The following is a 13,367-nucleotide window of genomic DNA, read 5'->3' on the forward strand; positions in this document are numbered from 1 at the left end:
ATGAAAAGCGTGTCCTTTCACAGAGAAACTTGAGCACCACAGGCCCAAGCCTTTGGTGTGGAAAGCTCCATGCGAGGCTATAAGGTTATGTTTGCAAAAGTAGTTATTGCTAACCAGGCTTTCCACTGCAGGTCGGACAGCAAAGAAATCAAACAACAGGCTTTTACTGTGTGAATAGCACCATAAACCCAGAAAATTTCAACAGATTAAACAATTCTGGGCTGCTTGTGTATCTTCCTCGCTCGGTAGCACCCGGCTCTAGGGCTGCCGGCCAGCAAAGCTCTCGCTCCTCCTTTGAGATTTCCTCCGCAATCTCCCATACAGTTGTTGCAGCGCGTAGCTCTCTGAAACGCACCATCACGTCTCCCGCAAGGGAGAGGCATGCTCAGCTGAGGGGTGAATAATCAGGAGTTTGGAAATATGGGACCCTGCTGAGCTTTAGGGGTAGCCAGCAGCCACGATGGAAGCGTTCATCGTCGAGCGATAGAGGTCAGTTGTGTTTATCTAGGAGTTAAGTGTGCAGTGTCCTGTTAAGCTGGAGGTGGAATGTAGGGGTCATCATGTGCATATATTTAGAAACCTTGATAAGCTTGAAATGCTTATTACTTATAAATCTCAACTGCTAGAGGATTTGGGAGACTTGAGCAAGCAGGAGATAAGTAACTGAAATTTTTCTTCTTTACAATGATAAGCATATTTATACTTTTGGAATAATGTTATTTCCTATATGTATCCTAAACCCTCCCTTTTCCCCCAGATCACAAGTCTCATTAATAAAAGAACAACCGCAATATTTGGTATGCCTGCATTAGGTGGCTTGATAGAAGCACTGCAGTTTTGCCTAAAACAAGAGTATCTTGTGTATGACAAGAATACACATATTCTCAGCCTTAATCTGGGGTGGAATAGGCTAAATTTTGGCTATGCAGCAGAAAGAGCGAAACAGTTTAACAGTGCTGAGGAATACTGTCTTCCTTGACATGGCTGCGTTTATACTGGAGGCAGGACCTCAATGATTTATTCCACCCAAACGCCCTTTCCTTCTGGCAGGCAAGCCTTGTGTTAATATAATTTCGTTACTTTGAACTCTGAGATATTTTCACTCAGCCGTCTCTGGTACTACTCTGGAAGGGACTGCAGCCTTCGGCTGTCCGTGCAGGCAGTGGTATTTGCCTTTTGGTCTCCCTGGTAAATCACAGTTTTTCCAAAAGCTGCCAGCAAAATAAGCTTTTCAAATAAGTATCAGTTCAGTTAGGATTGATCGGAGGTAGAATTCCCTGGCTGCTTACAAAGGAGAAAAGTAGGCAGAGGGGCAGAAACATAGAAATGAGGGTGTGGGGAAAGTTCCCCTGTTTGGGTGTGTAAAAACCAATTACCAGCCAAGCCTTAGCATGCAGCACAAGGCTGGTTTAATTTGTGGTCTATGTTTTACTGCGATAACCATGTCGGTGGGAGGGGTTGTATGTTTGTTTTTAGCTAATGGTTCTAGTTATGAAAGCACTGATGTGGACACGTGGTATTAAAATGCCTTTGTTTTGACAGAGCTGTCTCCACGTTAAAGGGATTGTGCTGCTTTAACTACATGGCTGAAGTCAGTAGCTTATTTCATTCCTTATAGCATGTATTTTTTGACCTTCAAGTGGTCAGTCAGTGCTAGTGGCTACTGAATTGTGATAGGTCCTTTAAAACCAGTATGAAGAGGTCTGAGTGTGTAGCTAAAGGTCTCTCACAGTAGCTTCAGAGGCTCGGCAAATCTGTGCTGCTGGTCTGGTCCTTCTTTGCGGCTCTGGAGGCTCAGTTACAATTTCTGTAATGCAGCCTTCCTGAGCAGCTTATTTGGACAGCAATGAGCATAATATAATTGCTGACGAATGTATAATTGCATTATAGATGCTTGATTTAAGTCTTAGCATACACTTCTGTATTTTACCTTGTAAATTCCTAGAAAATGTATTTATATACTCAAAGTAGTCCCTGTGTTAAATACCAAGGCTCATAAATCAAACTTGGACATGCAATTTGCTTTGCAGTACAAGAAGCCAGTGTAGCAAGCTGTCAAATTTTCTCCCATTCCCTCTGCAGCAGACCCATTTGGCTAGAGATTATCTTTGGGAAAGGCCCCAGACTTGGTCTGAAGGAGAGCCCTTACCACCACTTGCAGCAGTCCTAACTTGCAGCATTTGCTTCTTTCTAAGCCTTTCTTTACTGGATGGAAAAGCCCATAAGGACTAGGATGTTTTCTCTACGAAGTGGCCAAGTTTGCTTTTCGTTGTCCTTGAATAAACTAAGCAGATAGAAAAGTTCCTTACAGAGCTCAATTTTTCAAGTACTGTTTGTAACTCATTCCTTCACCTCCTTTCCAGTTTTTCAACTTCTTACCTGAAATGTGAGTATCGGAATCGGATGCAGTTTTCTAACCTCAGTTTTGCTAATGTCAGACACAGCAATGACATACTCTCTCCTTCAGTGGTGAATACTGTATATCCAAGGATTGCACTGACTTTTCCTGAGCTAAGACCTGCTTGATCTGTATATATCATATTTGCAACTTAAGATCATGCAAACTTGTTTATTTTGAATTGCTCAGCTGCATTATCAAAGTATTTTATTTTTGTTTAATATGACATATTCTGAAGAAGGGCTAACAGGAGGCTTTGATATTGTTTCAAAATATGTTGTAGTATGGTGCATGTACAACATAGCTGGCTACATAAAGAATGTGTTCAAAGAAGGATATGTGCTTTGGGAGTAAAGGAAATAATATGAAGAAAATAATGTGCAATACAGTGGTAAATTTAGTATTCCTAAATGTACAAGAAGTCACTGTCAGTTTAGTTTCAGAGAGATGCTTGGAAAGTCCAGGTTTGTATAGGACAAGCACTGGTTGTTTTATGTACTGTTTTTTATTTAGAAAGTTTGAATATTTTATTAAGTTTTCAGTTTATGGCAAGTGGAGAAGTCTCATCATGCCTCTTATAGTTTAAAACTTGTTGCTTCAAGATTAAAATTAATTCTCTTATTAGCTTCCTCAAGCTTGAAGTAAGAAGATTGGGGATTTCATTCCCTTTCTCTTCAGACTGAAGGTTGGTTTGGTTTCCTTCTCCAGATATCAGGCTAGAACCGTATGTGTCTGTTCAGCTTTCTATTTTAAGCCTCCTGCTTCTGACCACATCTTTGAAGTAATGTTCCCATGTTCCCATGGCATGACTGTAGCATTGTTATAAAGAATTGAAGAAAATATAATGTTGTGGGCTTATTTTTAATGGTGAGATAATGTAAGTGCTTTATCTTGTGCTGTGGTGTTAAGACTATTTTTATCAGTGATCAATGATCTCAATTATTTTATGAGTGAATTGATAAAATAGCCATTCTTCCTAATCCTATCTAGGAATTAAAAAAGCCAGAGATCCAGGAATCCTCACTCAGCTGAAGTCATCAGTCATTAAGGCTCACTATGTGGTTGTAAATTCATAAAAGAATTTTTGTCACCTCTACAGGCATGATAACCAGTTGGGGTAACTTTCTGGGTTTATTTGTGAATCCCCCTCTGTTTGAGGAAATTCAAATTAAAAGTCTGTAAAAGTGTTTTGTGAATTAAAACCCTTGGTTCCTGGTACCATCAGCAGCCAGTAAGTTGTAGCCTTACTCTAAAGCATGCAACTCTTTAGGCTGGTGCAATTCATACAGTATCTTGGCTGGAGTCAGACCAGGCCATTTGGAAACAGCTGAGTGGTGAATAACCCGTGTCAGTTAATGTCTGTCAGCTCACTAGTATTATGGAAAAACATAGTGTTCACAAAAGGAGCAACTCCAGTGATAGTTATTGTGAAGGGGGAGGAGGGAAAAAAGGAAAAGGGCCAACAGCATTTTGCTCAGAGCTGTATGCAACCTGAGAGTGCTCTGGTGCCCATAATCTAGGCTAGTCTCTAATGATGCAAATGTACTAATTGAACAGCATATAACAGCTAATAAGCATAAAAAAGATCTAACCTATTTTCATTCTCCATAGCTTGAATGTCTGAAAATTGCATTTGTGCTTTTGTTGGTTAATGCCGCCAACCTGATTTTATTTCTCTGTGCCTGGGAGGTTATGCATGGAGTCTTCCTTGTATTTCATCTGTGTCTGATGTAATGACTGGAAGAATATTATCTTTGCCCTTCTTTCTGTTGTCGTTGTATTTAACAAGCATCCCTCTCCTGTTTCCAGTTGGTGGTTATTGGGATATCTGCTCAGAATCACACTGTGCTGTGTGAAGTGCTAATGGGAAACCAAAAGGCTGCTTCTGCCCCTCCGCATCTGTGTTGTACATTTGGGGTCAGAAGCAACAGATGAATACAGTCAGATGGGATTCTGTAGGAACAATAAAACACTACCCGGTTGTGCCTGCTGAGAAGATGTTAATATTAAGTCATTTCTCAAAATATTATAATTAAAAATGTTATTCCTATTGACCTACTGTTATTTGTTATTATCCAATTGCTATTGTTATTCCTATATTCCATTAGTAGTTTTGGGGTAACATAAAGGAAGCTTCTAATATTTGACCTATAACAAGTTTTACAAGGATTAGAAAATTGTTATTCTTTGCCTTTGTAATGTTAGTTGTTAAATATTAAAACAGTGAAAACTTGTGGGGTTTTTGAGCTCTGAGCTTGGCATTAGTTTTTGTGTACTACCTTATGAAAGTCTGTCGTTCACATCCAGTGTTTGATATCGTATTGTCCTGGTCTGGTCTGGGGGAAATGATTAATGGGCTTGTGTGATTTCAGTACCACAACCCATAAACACCCATAAAGGGCTTACCCTTGGGGGTGAGGGAGATTGTTTTTGTTTTTTAAAAGGTGGTTCTGCCATCCAAAATGAATTGTGCTGCTTACAGTTCTTTAAAACTGTGTTAAGTTGTGAATGAGATGGTTACTGTTGGTTCTGGTTTGAGTTCAGTACCTCAGAACAGAAATTCAGGGTCAGCTTGGTTTGATAAAGAAAAAAGAATTATAGCTTGAATCTGTTTTGCATTTTGTTTAGTTCCCTGGAGTATTAGAAACTTATGTTTTAAAAATAACATAGTAAGAGTTGAGTTTGCCGTTTAGCCACATATCTGCAGGATATCACTTTGGCCAGGATATCTGCAGGGGTCACTTTGGCCAGATATTGCAAAAAGAGTTGGCAGTACTCTGGGTTTTCCTCTTTTTCCTGTTGTGATTTTCTGATTTCCTCCCAAACATATGTTGTCCAGCTTTTTATGTTGGGCTCATGATGTAGGTGGTTCTTACAAGACCTATTGCACCTTTTTGGACTGCTCCTGTGGTAGTAATGGAGGAGCAGATTTGCTCTGCCTTCTTGCACAAAGTAGGGTGCGAGTCACCCACGAGGAGAAAGAGTGACTCGATAAATAGTGTAGGAATAGTGTAAATGGGATATGAACTCTCTGAAGGTGCAAAAGCACCGCTGTCATAACCTGGTTTGACTTCTGATACAACTCAAATTATGAAACTCCTTCCGTGCTTGTTGCGTGCAGTTCATAACTTCACTTAAGGATAGTATATCTTTTTGGAAAGGAAAGCTTTGTGCTGCCAAGATTTTTTAAAATAATAGACCCCTGTGTTCAGTAACATGCAAACAGGTAAGTTTTTATAGCGAAGGATTACTACAAAGGGGTTTTTCCACAAAAGTATGTGGTGGGATCTGTTTCTGTTTTGACATAAAACGTGGAACCAATTGCTTTTCATTAAGTCAGCCAGTTCCAGTTTATGGCAGCCCCTGCTTTGGCTTTTCAGCATCCAGCCCTACTCTGTTTTTTTCTTCTGGATTCCAGTAAAGTGTAACTTCAAAGAGCAATGTGCGCCTACAGCAAGGAGCCAGTTTTGAGCGTTGCATAATGGCGTAAACGTGGCGTAAAATTGCTTTTTCTGGGGAAGAGTGAAAAAACTTTAAAAATGGGGGACTGCTACTTTAGGAAGCTAGACATAATGTCAGTTTTGTGACTGCCCAGTAAATGCTTCATTCTCCACTTGTGTGTACCTCTTGTGTGCAGCCAGTGGGTATGACACAGAATTTGCACATCACACTTTAGAGGTCACTTTTCAGCAAACTCAGCCTCCTAACACTCTGTGTTTTTCCTTGTCTGTCATGGATGTTATAAACATATTGTTGTGAACAAAATAATTTAAGTAACTTCTGACTGTGAGAAAAGATAATGCAGCTAATTTTCAATTTTTCAGTTTGCTTAAATAAATTGGACCTATGAGATGTGTCACTCAGTTTGTCCCAGATGGGGTTATATAGGCTTTTAAAATAATAGTCCGAAATGCTGGAAGATAGGCAGCAGAGCTAAGGTCTTGTCTGGTGTTTTTCTGTAATATTGAGAATTCATATCATGCTACTTGTAGTAGGCGTATTTATATTTAATCCTGGCATATGCACAACAGACTTGAAGAATTTTTTTTAATTTCTGCAGCTCTGACTTGTAAAGGTAATTTAAGGCTGTAAGAGTACAGCTTCTTAAACTTTTATTTTTGGAAACTCTTAATCTATTTGTAACTGAGAACAAGGTCATACAGTCCTTACAATCTTTATCCTTATTTCCTGCAAATCTCATTACTGCTCTGGAGCACAAGCAGACAGTTATGTCTTAGTGCTGGACACGTTACTGGTAGGATTCAGAGAGGTGCTAATGGTTGATAGGGAGACAGTGCAGGATCAGACACTGGTCAGGAACGGCTACTCCATGGGGCGAACTGCATGCGTGGTGCTGCCTAAATTACCCTTTGCTAAGTATAGAAATGCCCGAGAGCAGAGCAAGGCATCTAAAAGTCATAGACAGGCACCAGAAATGATAAAAGAGGCAAAGTAGGTGCATGTGGTTAAGTAACAGACGAAGGAAAGCTGTGAGGAAGATAAGTGAAGCCTAAGACCAGTTTACAAAAGAGCTTGGAGATGGGGAGTTTCATTTTGGGAAACTTAATTTTCATCTAGGCAAATCCCTAGAATGTAATGATATGCTATTTAATTTGTTGCCATCCAGAAGAAGGTGTGAAGAAAAATAATCAGTAGCATGTGATCACCTAACTCTTAACCTTATCACTTCCATTTGATAATTCAGAAATAAAAGGAAGCAATGTGGCTGTGTGTCTTTTAGGGGATAATATGTTGTCAGAGGACATTCTTGTCAACCAACCCAGATCAATAGCTACATGATACAAGTAGCCTGCATTTGATTTGTAGTTATTTATTTTTTCAATTAGTGTGACAAATTGGGAGGAGATACTGACTCAAGTCCGTTCTGGGTCATTAACTGCTCAGTGTTTTGGTAGAGTATTGAGAGGGAAAAACAATGAATAGGGTAATTAAATCTGGATAATGCAAGTTCAGGAGACATGTCAAATATTTTGTAACATAAAATTAAATATGGAGGGATCATAATGTATTTTGATGGTAGGTAAGTGGTTCATCAGAGTAGATGTAGTTCGCTACACAGTGTCTTGGGAAAAACAGCTTTGTGGCATGGGGGTGGGTAAAGCTTGTATAGACTTATTTATAAACAAGGATATTTTGACTTTGGAGAGAGATTCTGGGCAGAGCAGCCAATTATAGAAGATTAGGAAAATAAGGCACACAGTGAAGAGTTTGCAGAAGGGATCAGAGAGAGAACTGCAAAAATTTTGCTGAGGGGACATTTACAGAAGGCTTCAGGATCAGTCATCACGAGCAAATAAGAGCAAAACAGAAGAGCAGCGTGGGTTAGGAAGCATTTAGGCACTGAAACAAGTTGCAAAATGATTTTCACTGCTGAGATCAGACACGGGCCAGGAAAGGTGGCTCGAGCGAGACGCTAGATCCTCTTCAGACTAACGTGGGTGTTTCTGACTAACCCTGCGTACCTTGATGGTTGCTGTGGGCCCCTTCAGACGGCGCAGGCGTGGGTGCTGCGGCTCAGTGCTGCCTGGCTCAGCTGACTGCCGGTGGTGGCCGGGCTCCTCTGCGGGGTGATGCTTCCTTCCAAAGACTGATGTCAGAGCCTGAACGTCAGATCTGTGTTTTCCCCTGGGCTATCCCTTATAAATTAGTTTTTAAAATACCTGTCGGTACCTTTTACACGAATACAGGGTCCTGCAGGAATGTTTCTAAAGGACTGGAAATGCTACTTTCCTAATTTGAGGAGTTATTACGTATTTTTATATTTACATTTATATTCATATATAAATATATGTGTGTATATATACACTATACATAATTATATGTGTATATATATAAGTATAGTATATAATTATATATTAAAAATGGCTCGGACACCGATTGTTTTAATACGACTTATTTCTGTTGTGAACTGGCCCCTAATATCCTGGAGAAGAATTGCTACTTGGTCATTGACGTTGGCATAAGATCATTAATCACTCTTGCCACTTGTTTTGCAGCAGAACTGCTGCTCGCTGCCTCACTGCTCTGGGCTGAACACTCCAGTGCCACTTATCAGGGCACCCGGGAGCTGCTGCTGCTGCACCAGGAACAGCAGGATGCTGCCCCAGATAAATGAATGGTGCCTTTTTCCTTTCTGTTCAGCAGTACAATGTAACAAACTCAAATGTAGTTTTAATTTATGCTGAGGCTTCCCTGCTACTCGCTGCTTCAGTAATTCAAAGTGGTTGTCTAAGTTGTCTGGCTGTTAACGTTAGTCACCAGTTCTCCAAAAGCTGGGTGGGTGTCCGGTTGCCTTCTCCCCAGGATCCTGGCATTCACTTTGCTGTACAAATTAAAAATAGCAGCCGCCATTGATTTCAGCATATCGGATGATTGCAGCAGTGCAGAGCAGAGAGCGTGTGGGCTATCCTTCTTCCTGAGGGCACTCTCCAGTGGTAACATAAAGAAGTTTAAGTATGTGTAACTAACTTTCATGGTGTAACTTTCCATTTGTTTGCAATATATTTTTTCATGGGACTATTTGTGCTCTAGTTCTCGGAGCTTTCCCACAAGCAATTCTAAGACCAAATGAGTAAAAGATTGTATTGGCAGCAACTCTCTGTTCTTGGAGGAGTTTTACTTATCATTATTTAGTGGGAGCAAAGAAACTAAGGGTCACAAGCAAAAAGCTAGGTTCCTAAAAGTTGAATGTGAGGTTCCTTAATACCATGGAAACTTCGTAGACATTCTGTGATTTGAGCAGGAGAAATATAGAGCAAATGGCTCATGGGGTTGTAGTCTGCTTAGTAAAACCATCTACACAGAAAAGAGTGAAGTATTGAACTACTCTGGTGATTTCATTATAAGGATTAAATGTTATATAAATGTATGTTATGCATAATTTGACATCTTCTTAGACATATTTGTGGCACTGGGAGGTTTTATTAAATTATTTCAGAGAAGAGGACTTTGATCTTCCTGATTCCTTCACCTTCACGTGAACCATGTCTGTGCTGTGTATGTCTGGGAACCTCAGCAGAGACCAGCTCAGAGAAACCTGAATTGCAACCATCCAGAGTCAGAGGAGAAGGAAGGGGAGACATAGAAAGGTGCTTGCATTACCAGTTATTTCTTTCAGTCAATAATGTTAGTAATTCAGGTCTTGTCCGCACAGCCTTTGAGGATGGCTTCCCAGGATTGGAGCCGTCAAGTCCAGCTTAAATGTTTCTGTGGACATCTAAACCCAAAATATGGATTCCCTAAACACCTGTGTAATTCTTGCCCCCTCCTGGGGCACCTGGACTCCATACACACCAAAATAATCTTTTTTTTTTTCCCCTGTTATGCCCAGCACTACTTGTTTATTGAACTGAGACACTCAGTGTTCAGCCTGCACCTTGCTAAGGAAGATGCTTCCCCTGACTGTCAAACCCAATCTGGTAGGCATAGGCTCTGGAGTAACAGCCTTAGTGTGCTCCCTTTTTCATATTGGTTTTAATGGGTTAGGGCAGGACCAGCCGTGTAGGAGACGGAGGTCCAATTTCCACTGCTGTCTCTCAGATAAATTCTTTAAACGGGAAGAGTTTCCACCTGGGGAACTGTCATTCACTTCCTGTTGAAAGTATTGGGTGAAAATGGGAATTTCCTTGGATCAAAAAAATGAGAGGAGGAGTGTAACTTAGTGGTTAGGTCATGCCCCAAGAGAATTGGGATTCGGCTTCTCCCTGGATAGTTGATTCTCACAGACATTCAGGTTTCCAGTTAGTGACTGGACCCAATCTGAAGGCTTTATTTTTGTTAATTGTCTGGCTCCTGTGTGGACTGGGAGGTGTGCAGGGCAGACACCCACATGGAAGGGAGGTATGTGGGTATTGAACTGTTTAAATATTAGTAAGATAGTCATAATTTCATCTTTAAAAACTACCAGGATTATCTTTACTTAGTAAGGAAGAATGAACTGCTATAAAAAAGTTGGAGAGAGAGAATGTAGTTTGGTAGGCATGAATGATGTAATATTTTACATTGAGGGATCAGCCATGGCTGAAACAGAAGTGCTGTGTGACTGCAATGCAGGCATCTTCATTTCATGGTTTAAGTTACTTCAACTGTGCTTGGGATTCATCAGCTCCAAATGACTTTGTATACTCAGGAGTCCAGGACATTCTTTTCAATTTTGTGGAAAATCATGTACGTTTATTACTGAATTTTGGTTTCTTCTCTCCAAGATTATTACAGTCCTGCAATGACAGGCCTGAAGACTGATCAGGAGGTTCTTGGAGAACTTGTGAAAATGAAAGTTCCAGCTGTGGCAGAGTTGATGGAGAGACATGGAGTCATGTGGACCCTAGTGGTGTCACGCTGGTTCATATGCTTGTTTATCGACATTCTTCCTGTAGAGGTAATAGATGACATTAGGTTGTTTTAATATACATGTGTGATCATTATTTCATTATAATGCTTTAATAATAATTACCAACTGGAAGTCAAGAAGCTGTAATCTGAATTCTCTCTTTCCTTGCAGACTGTGCTCCGAATATGGGATTGTTTATTCTACGAGGGGTCAAAGATCATCTTTCGCGTGGCCTTAACCTTAATTAAACAACACCAAGCTTTTATTTTGGAAGCCACGAATTTCCCTGACATTTGTGATAAATTTAAGGAGATCACCAAAGGGACATTTGTAACAGAGTGTCACAGTTTCATGCAGGTAAATTCTCCACAGCTTTTAATAGGTATGAATTAAAAACAAGACAGAAATGCCTTGCTCCGTCAAAAATATGAGTACAGTTTTGAGAAACAGACCTGTGGGAATCAACGAAAGGATGAAAAATCTTTCTTATATAAGAAACTGAGAAACTCAAACTTTTTCTTAAAGATATTTAAAAGAATTATTATCCAACTCCATCTATAGCAATCCAGTTAGTTACATTATCTGTCATATAGGAGAAAAAATCCTCTTGCCCTTTTTACCAGAGCAGGAAGTCTGACAAGCAAATTATTTTGGTGAATACTTTCTGTGAACTATAGATTGATTATGCTCCTGTGCTTTTTTTCAGATGAATTGTAGCAGATTATTGTAGAATAAACACAAAGTGAATTTTAAACTTGCACTGATAGATCTTCACAGTAATAATAGAACATGAAGCATTAAGTTTAGTCAAAGAACAGCAAGATAACAGCTAGTTCTTAGCTCCACTCAGAAAGGATGAAGTTGAGAGTACTGAAGTCTTACAACAACCTACAGACTAAGAATTATTCTTGTCAGCTATTAATAGATTGGATACCAAAATGTGTATAGAGCATTAGATTCAGAGCTTAACTCTGAAGACTGAAATGTAAAAGAATGAGTTAGTTGTCAAAAATGAACAGGAGCAGAGCTGTCATAAATAATTTACCCAACTGTGCTGTCATTGTTACCAGATGCGTGCAAAACTGCATCCCTGTAAGTGACTGCTACCCCCAGAACAGTTTTGTGCTTAAATCAGAGCTCTGTGCACAGGTCTGACAGATTTGGATATGTAATTTAAGCTATATTTTGGTTTTGCACATATAGAAGAAAAACAAGCTTAATTTATTTGTGTTTGTGAGGTTTTTTAAATAAAGGAGTGATGAAAACTAAATCACAGGTATAGCTTAATTTAGAAGGAAGTTTGAGGGATTTTTTTTCCATTCCAAAAAGGGTTTAGAATATGAGTTTTGTCAAACAGTAACTGCCTTGAGAAAACCAGTTCAGAGGCTGGCACCAACACTTGTCCTTGCAGGGTTTTTGTTTGTTTGTTTTCTATTATTTTGCCCCCTCCCCTTAATTACTCACCATTTCACAGAAGCTGTTTAGAAAATCTGGTACCTAAAATGAGTTTAACTAACTAACTGACCCCTTTATGTTCAGACTAGCTTTTGTAGGGTTACTTTTGTATAACAAGAAACAGCACTTGTTATGACCTCCTGGTTTACGTGTCTTTACAATGCAGAAGGTGACAATGCTGCTTTGTTAACACGGAGGTGAAACAGCAGTAGTTATTTTCACAGTACAGCTATTAAAGCTGGGATTTCCATGTTCTACCAGTGCATCTTTAGAGAATTCTAGCATAACTGGAAATCTTGTCCAAAGCCAAGTTTTTAACTAACAAACACCTTTCCTCTTTCTCCTGCAGAAAATATTCACAGAACCAGGAAGCTTGTCCATGGCAACAATCAACAAACTCCGAGAGACTTGCTGTGAGAAGCTGCTTTCTCAGGGATAACTCACCAGACTTACCCAGGTGGTCAGAAATGACAAAAAACTGACACATTCCTCTATTTGCACTGACTAAAGCACACTTTAAGCTTTCCATGAGTTAACTGACACTTGACCAAGCCTTTCAAGTAAGTGTTGTTAACACTTTGTACTGTATGTCAGACTTGATAACTGGAACTACTGGAAAATGGTGGTTTGTTTTGTTTCTTTTTTTTTCTCTTTTTTTTTTTTAAGAATTAAAGTGTTTTCAGAGTAGAATATGATCAATGTCAGGACACTCCTCCTAAAAACAGTCACTGTCTTTTCAGGGCATTTTGCTATGTTAGAGAAAACAGGTGTATGGAATTACATATCCTTCCTACTGTATTAACTGTGACACCTCTATCATTTGTACAAAATAAATATAATTTAATTTGTCAAAACCTGTTTCTTGGGGGTGAAAGTGAAATATCTTGGCAGTGGTGAACTAGAGTACTGATCTCTTTCTTTGACTGTCACCAGTTGGCTGGAATACAAGCATTTTCCTTTTTCTTCACTGCTGTCATTGAAGGAGCTCCGTGAATGTGGAGGAGTACAGGTCAAGACAGCAATTACCAAGGTGATCTTTATCTTCATTGGCAGTTACTATATGCAGCTTGCAGCAGCTTCAGGTAAAGAAGGTAACAAATGTGTGCAAGTCCTGACTGCAGAAAGAGGAACAAAAATTCCTCAGTGATCCCACCTCATGTTTTA

The 13,367-nt window shown here is 39.7% G+C and overlaps 1 protein-coding gene across 2 annotated transcripts in view; it reads left to right on the top strand.

The window, feature by feature from the left end:
* GRTP1 (growth hormone regulated TBC protein 1) overlaps nt 1–13,057 on the top strand; it is a 38,504-nt gene extending 25,447 nt beyond the window's left edge. For both annotated transcript variants that reach the window (XM_013954141.2, XM_067295661.1), the window contains exons 6-8: nt 10,624–10,796; nt 10,920–11,105; nt 12,553–13,057. In XM_013954141.2, coding sequence (XP_013809595.1) covers nt 10,624–10,796; nt 10,920–11,105; nt 12,553–12,642 — 449 coding nt within the window. In that variant the 3' untranslated portion in view covers nt 12,643–13,057. The remainder of the gene's footprint in view (nt 1–10,623; nt 10,797–10,919; nt 11,106–12,552) is intronic.
* Nucleotides 13,058–13,367: the final 310 nt, after the last annotated feature.

The sequence above is a fragment of the Apteryx mantelli genome, chromosome 1 (genome assembly GCF_036417845.1).
Source record: "Apteryx mantelli isolate bAptMan1 chromosome 1, bAptMan1.hap1, whole genome shotgun sequence".
In the NCBI taxonomy this organism is placed as follows: domain Eukaryota; kingdom Metazoa; phylum Chordata; class Aves; order Apterygiformes; family Apterygidae; genus Apteryx; species Apteryx mantelli.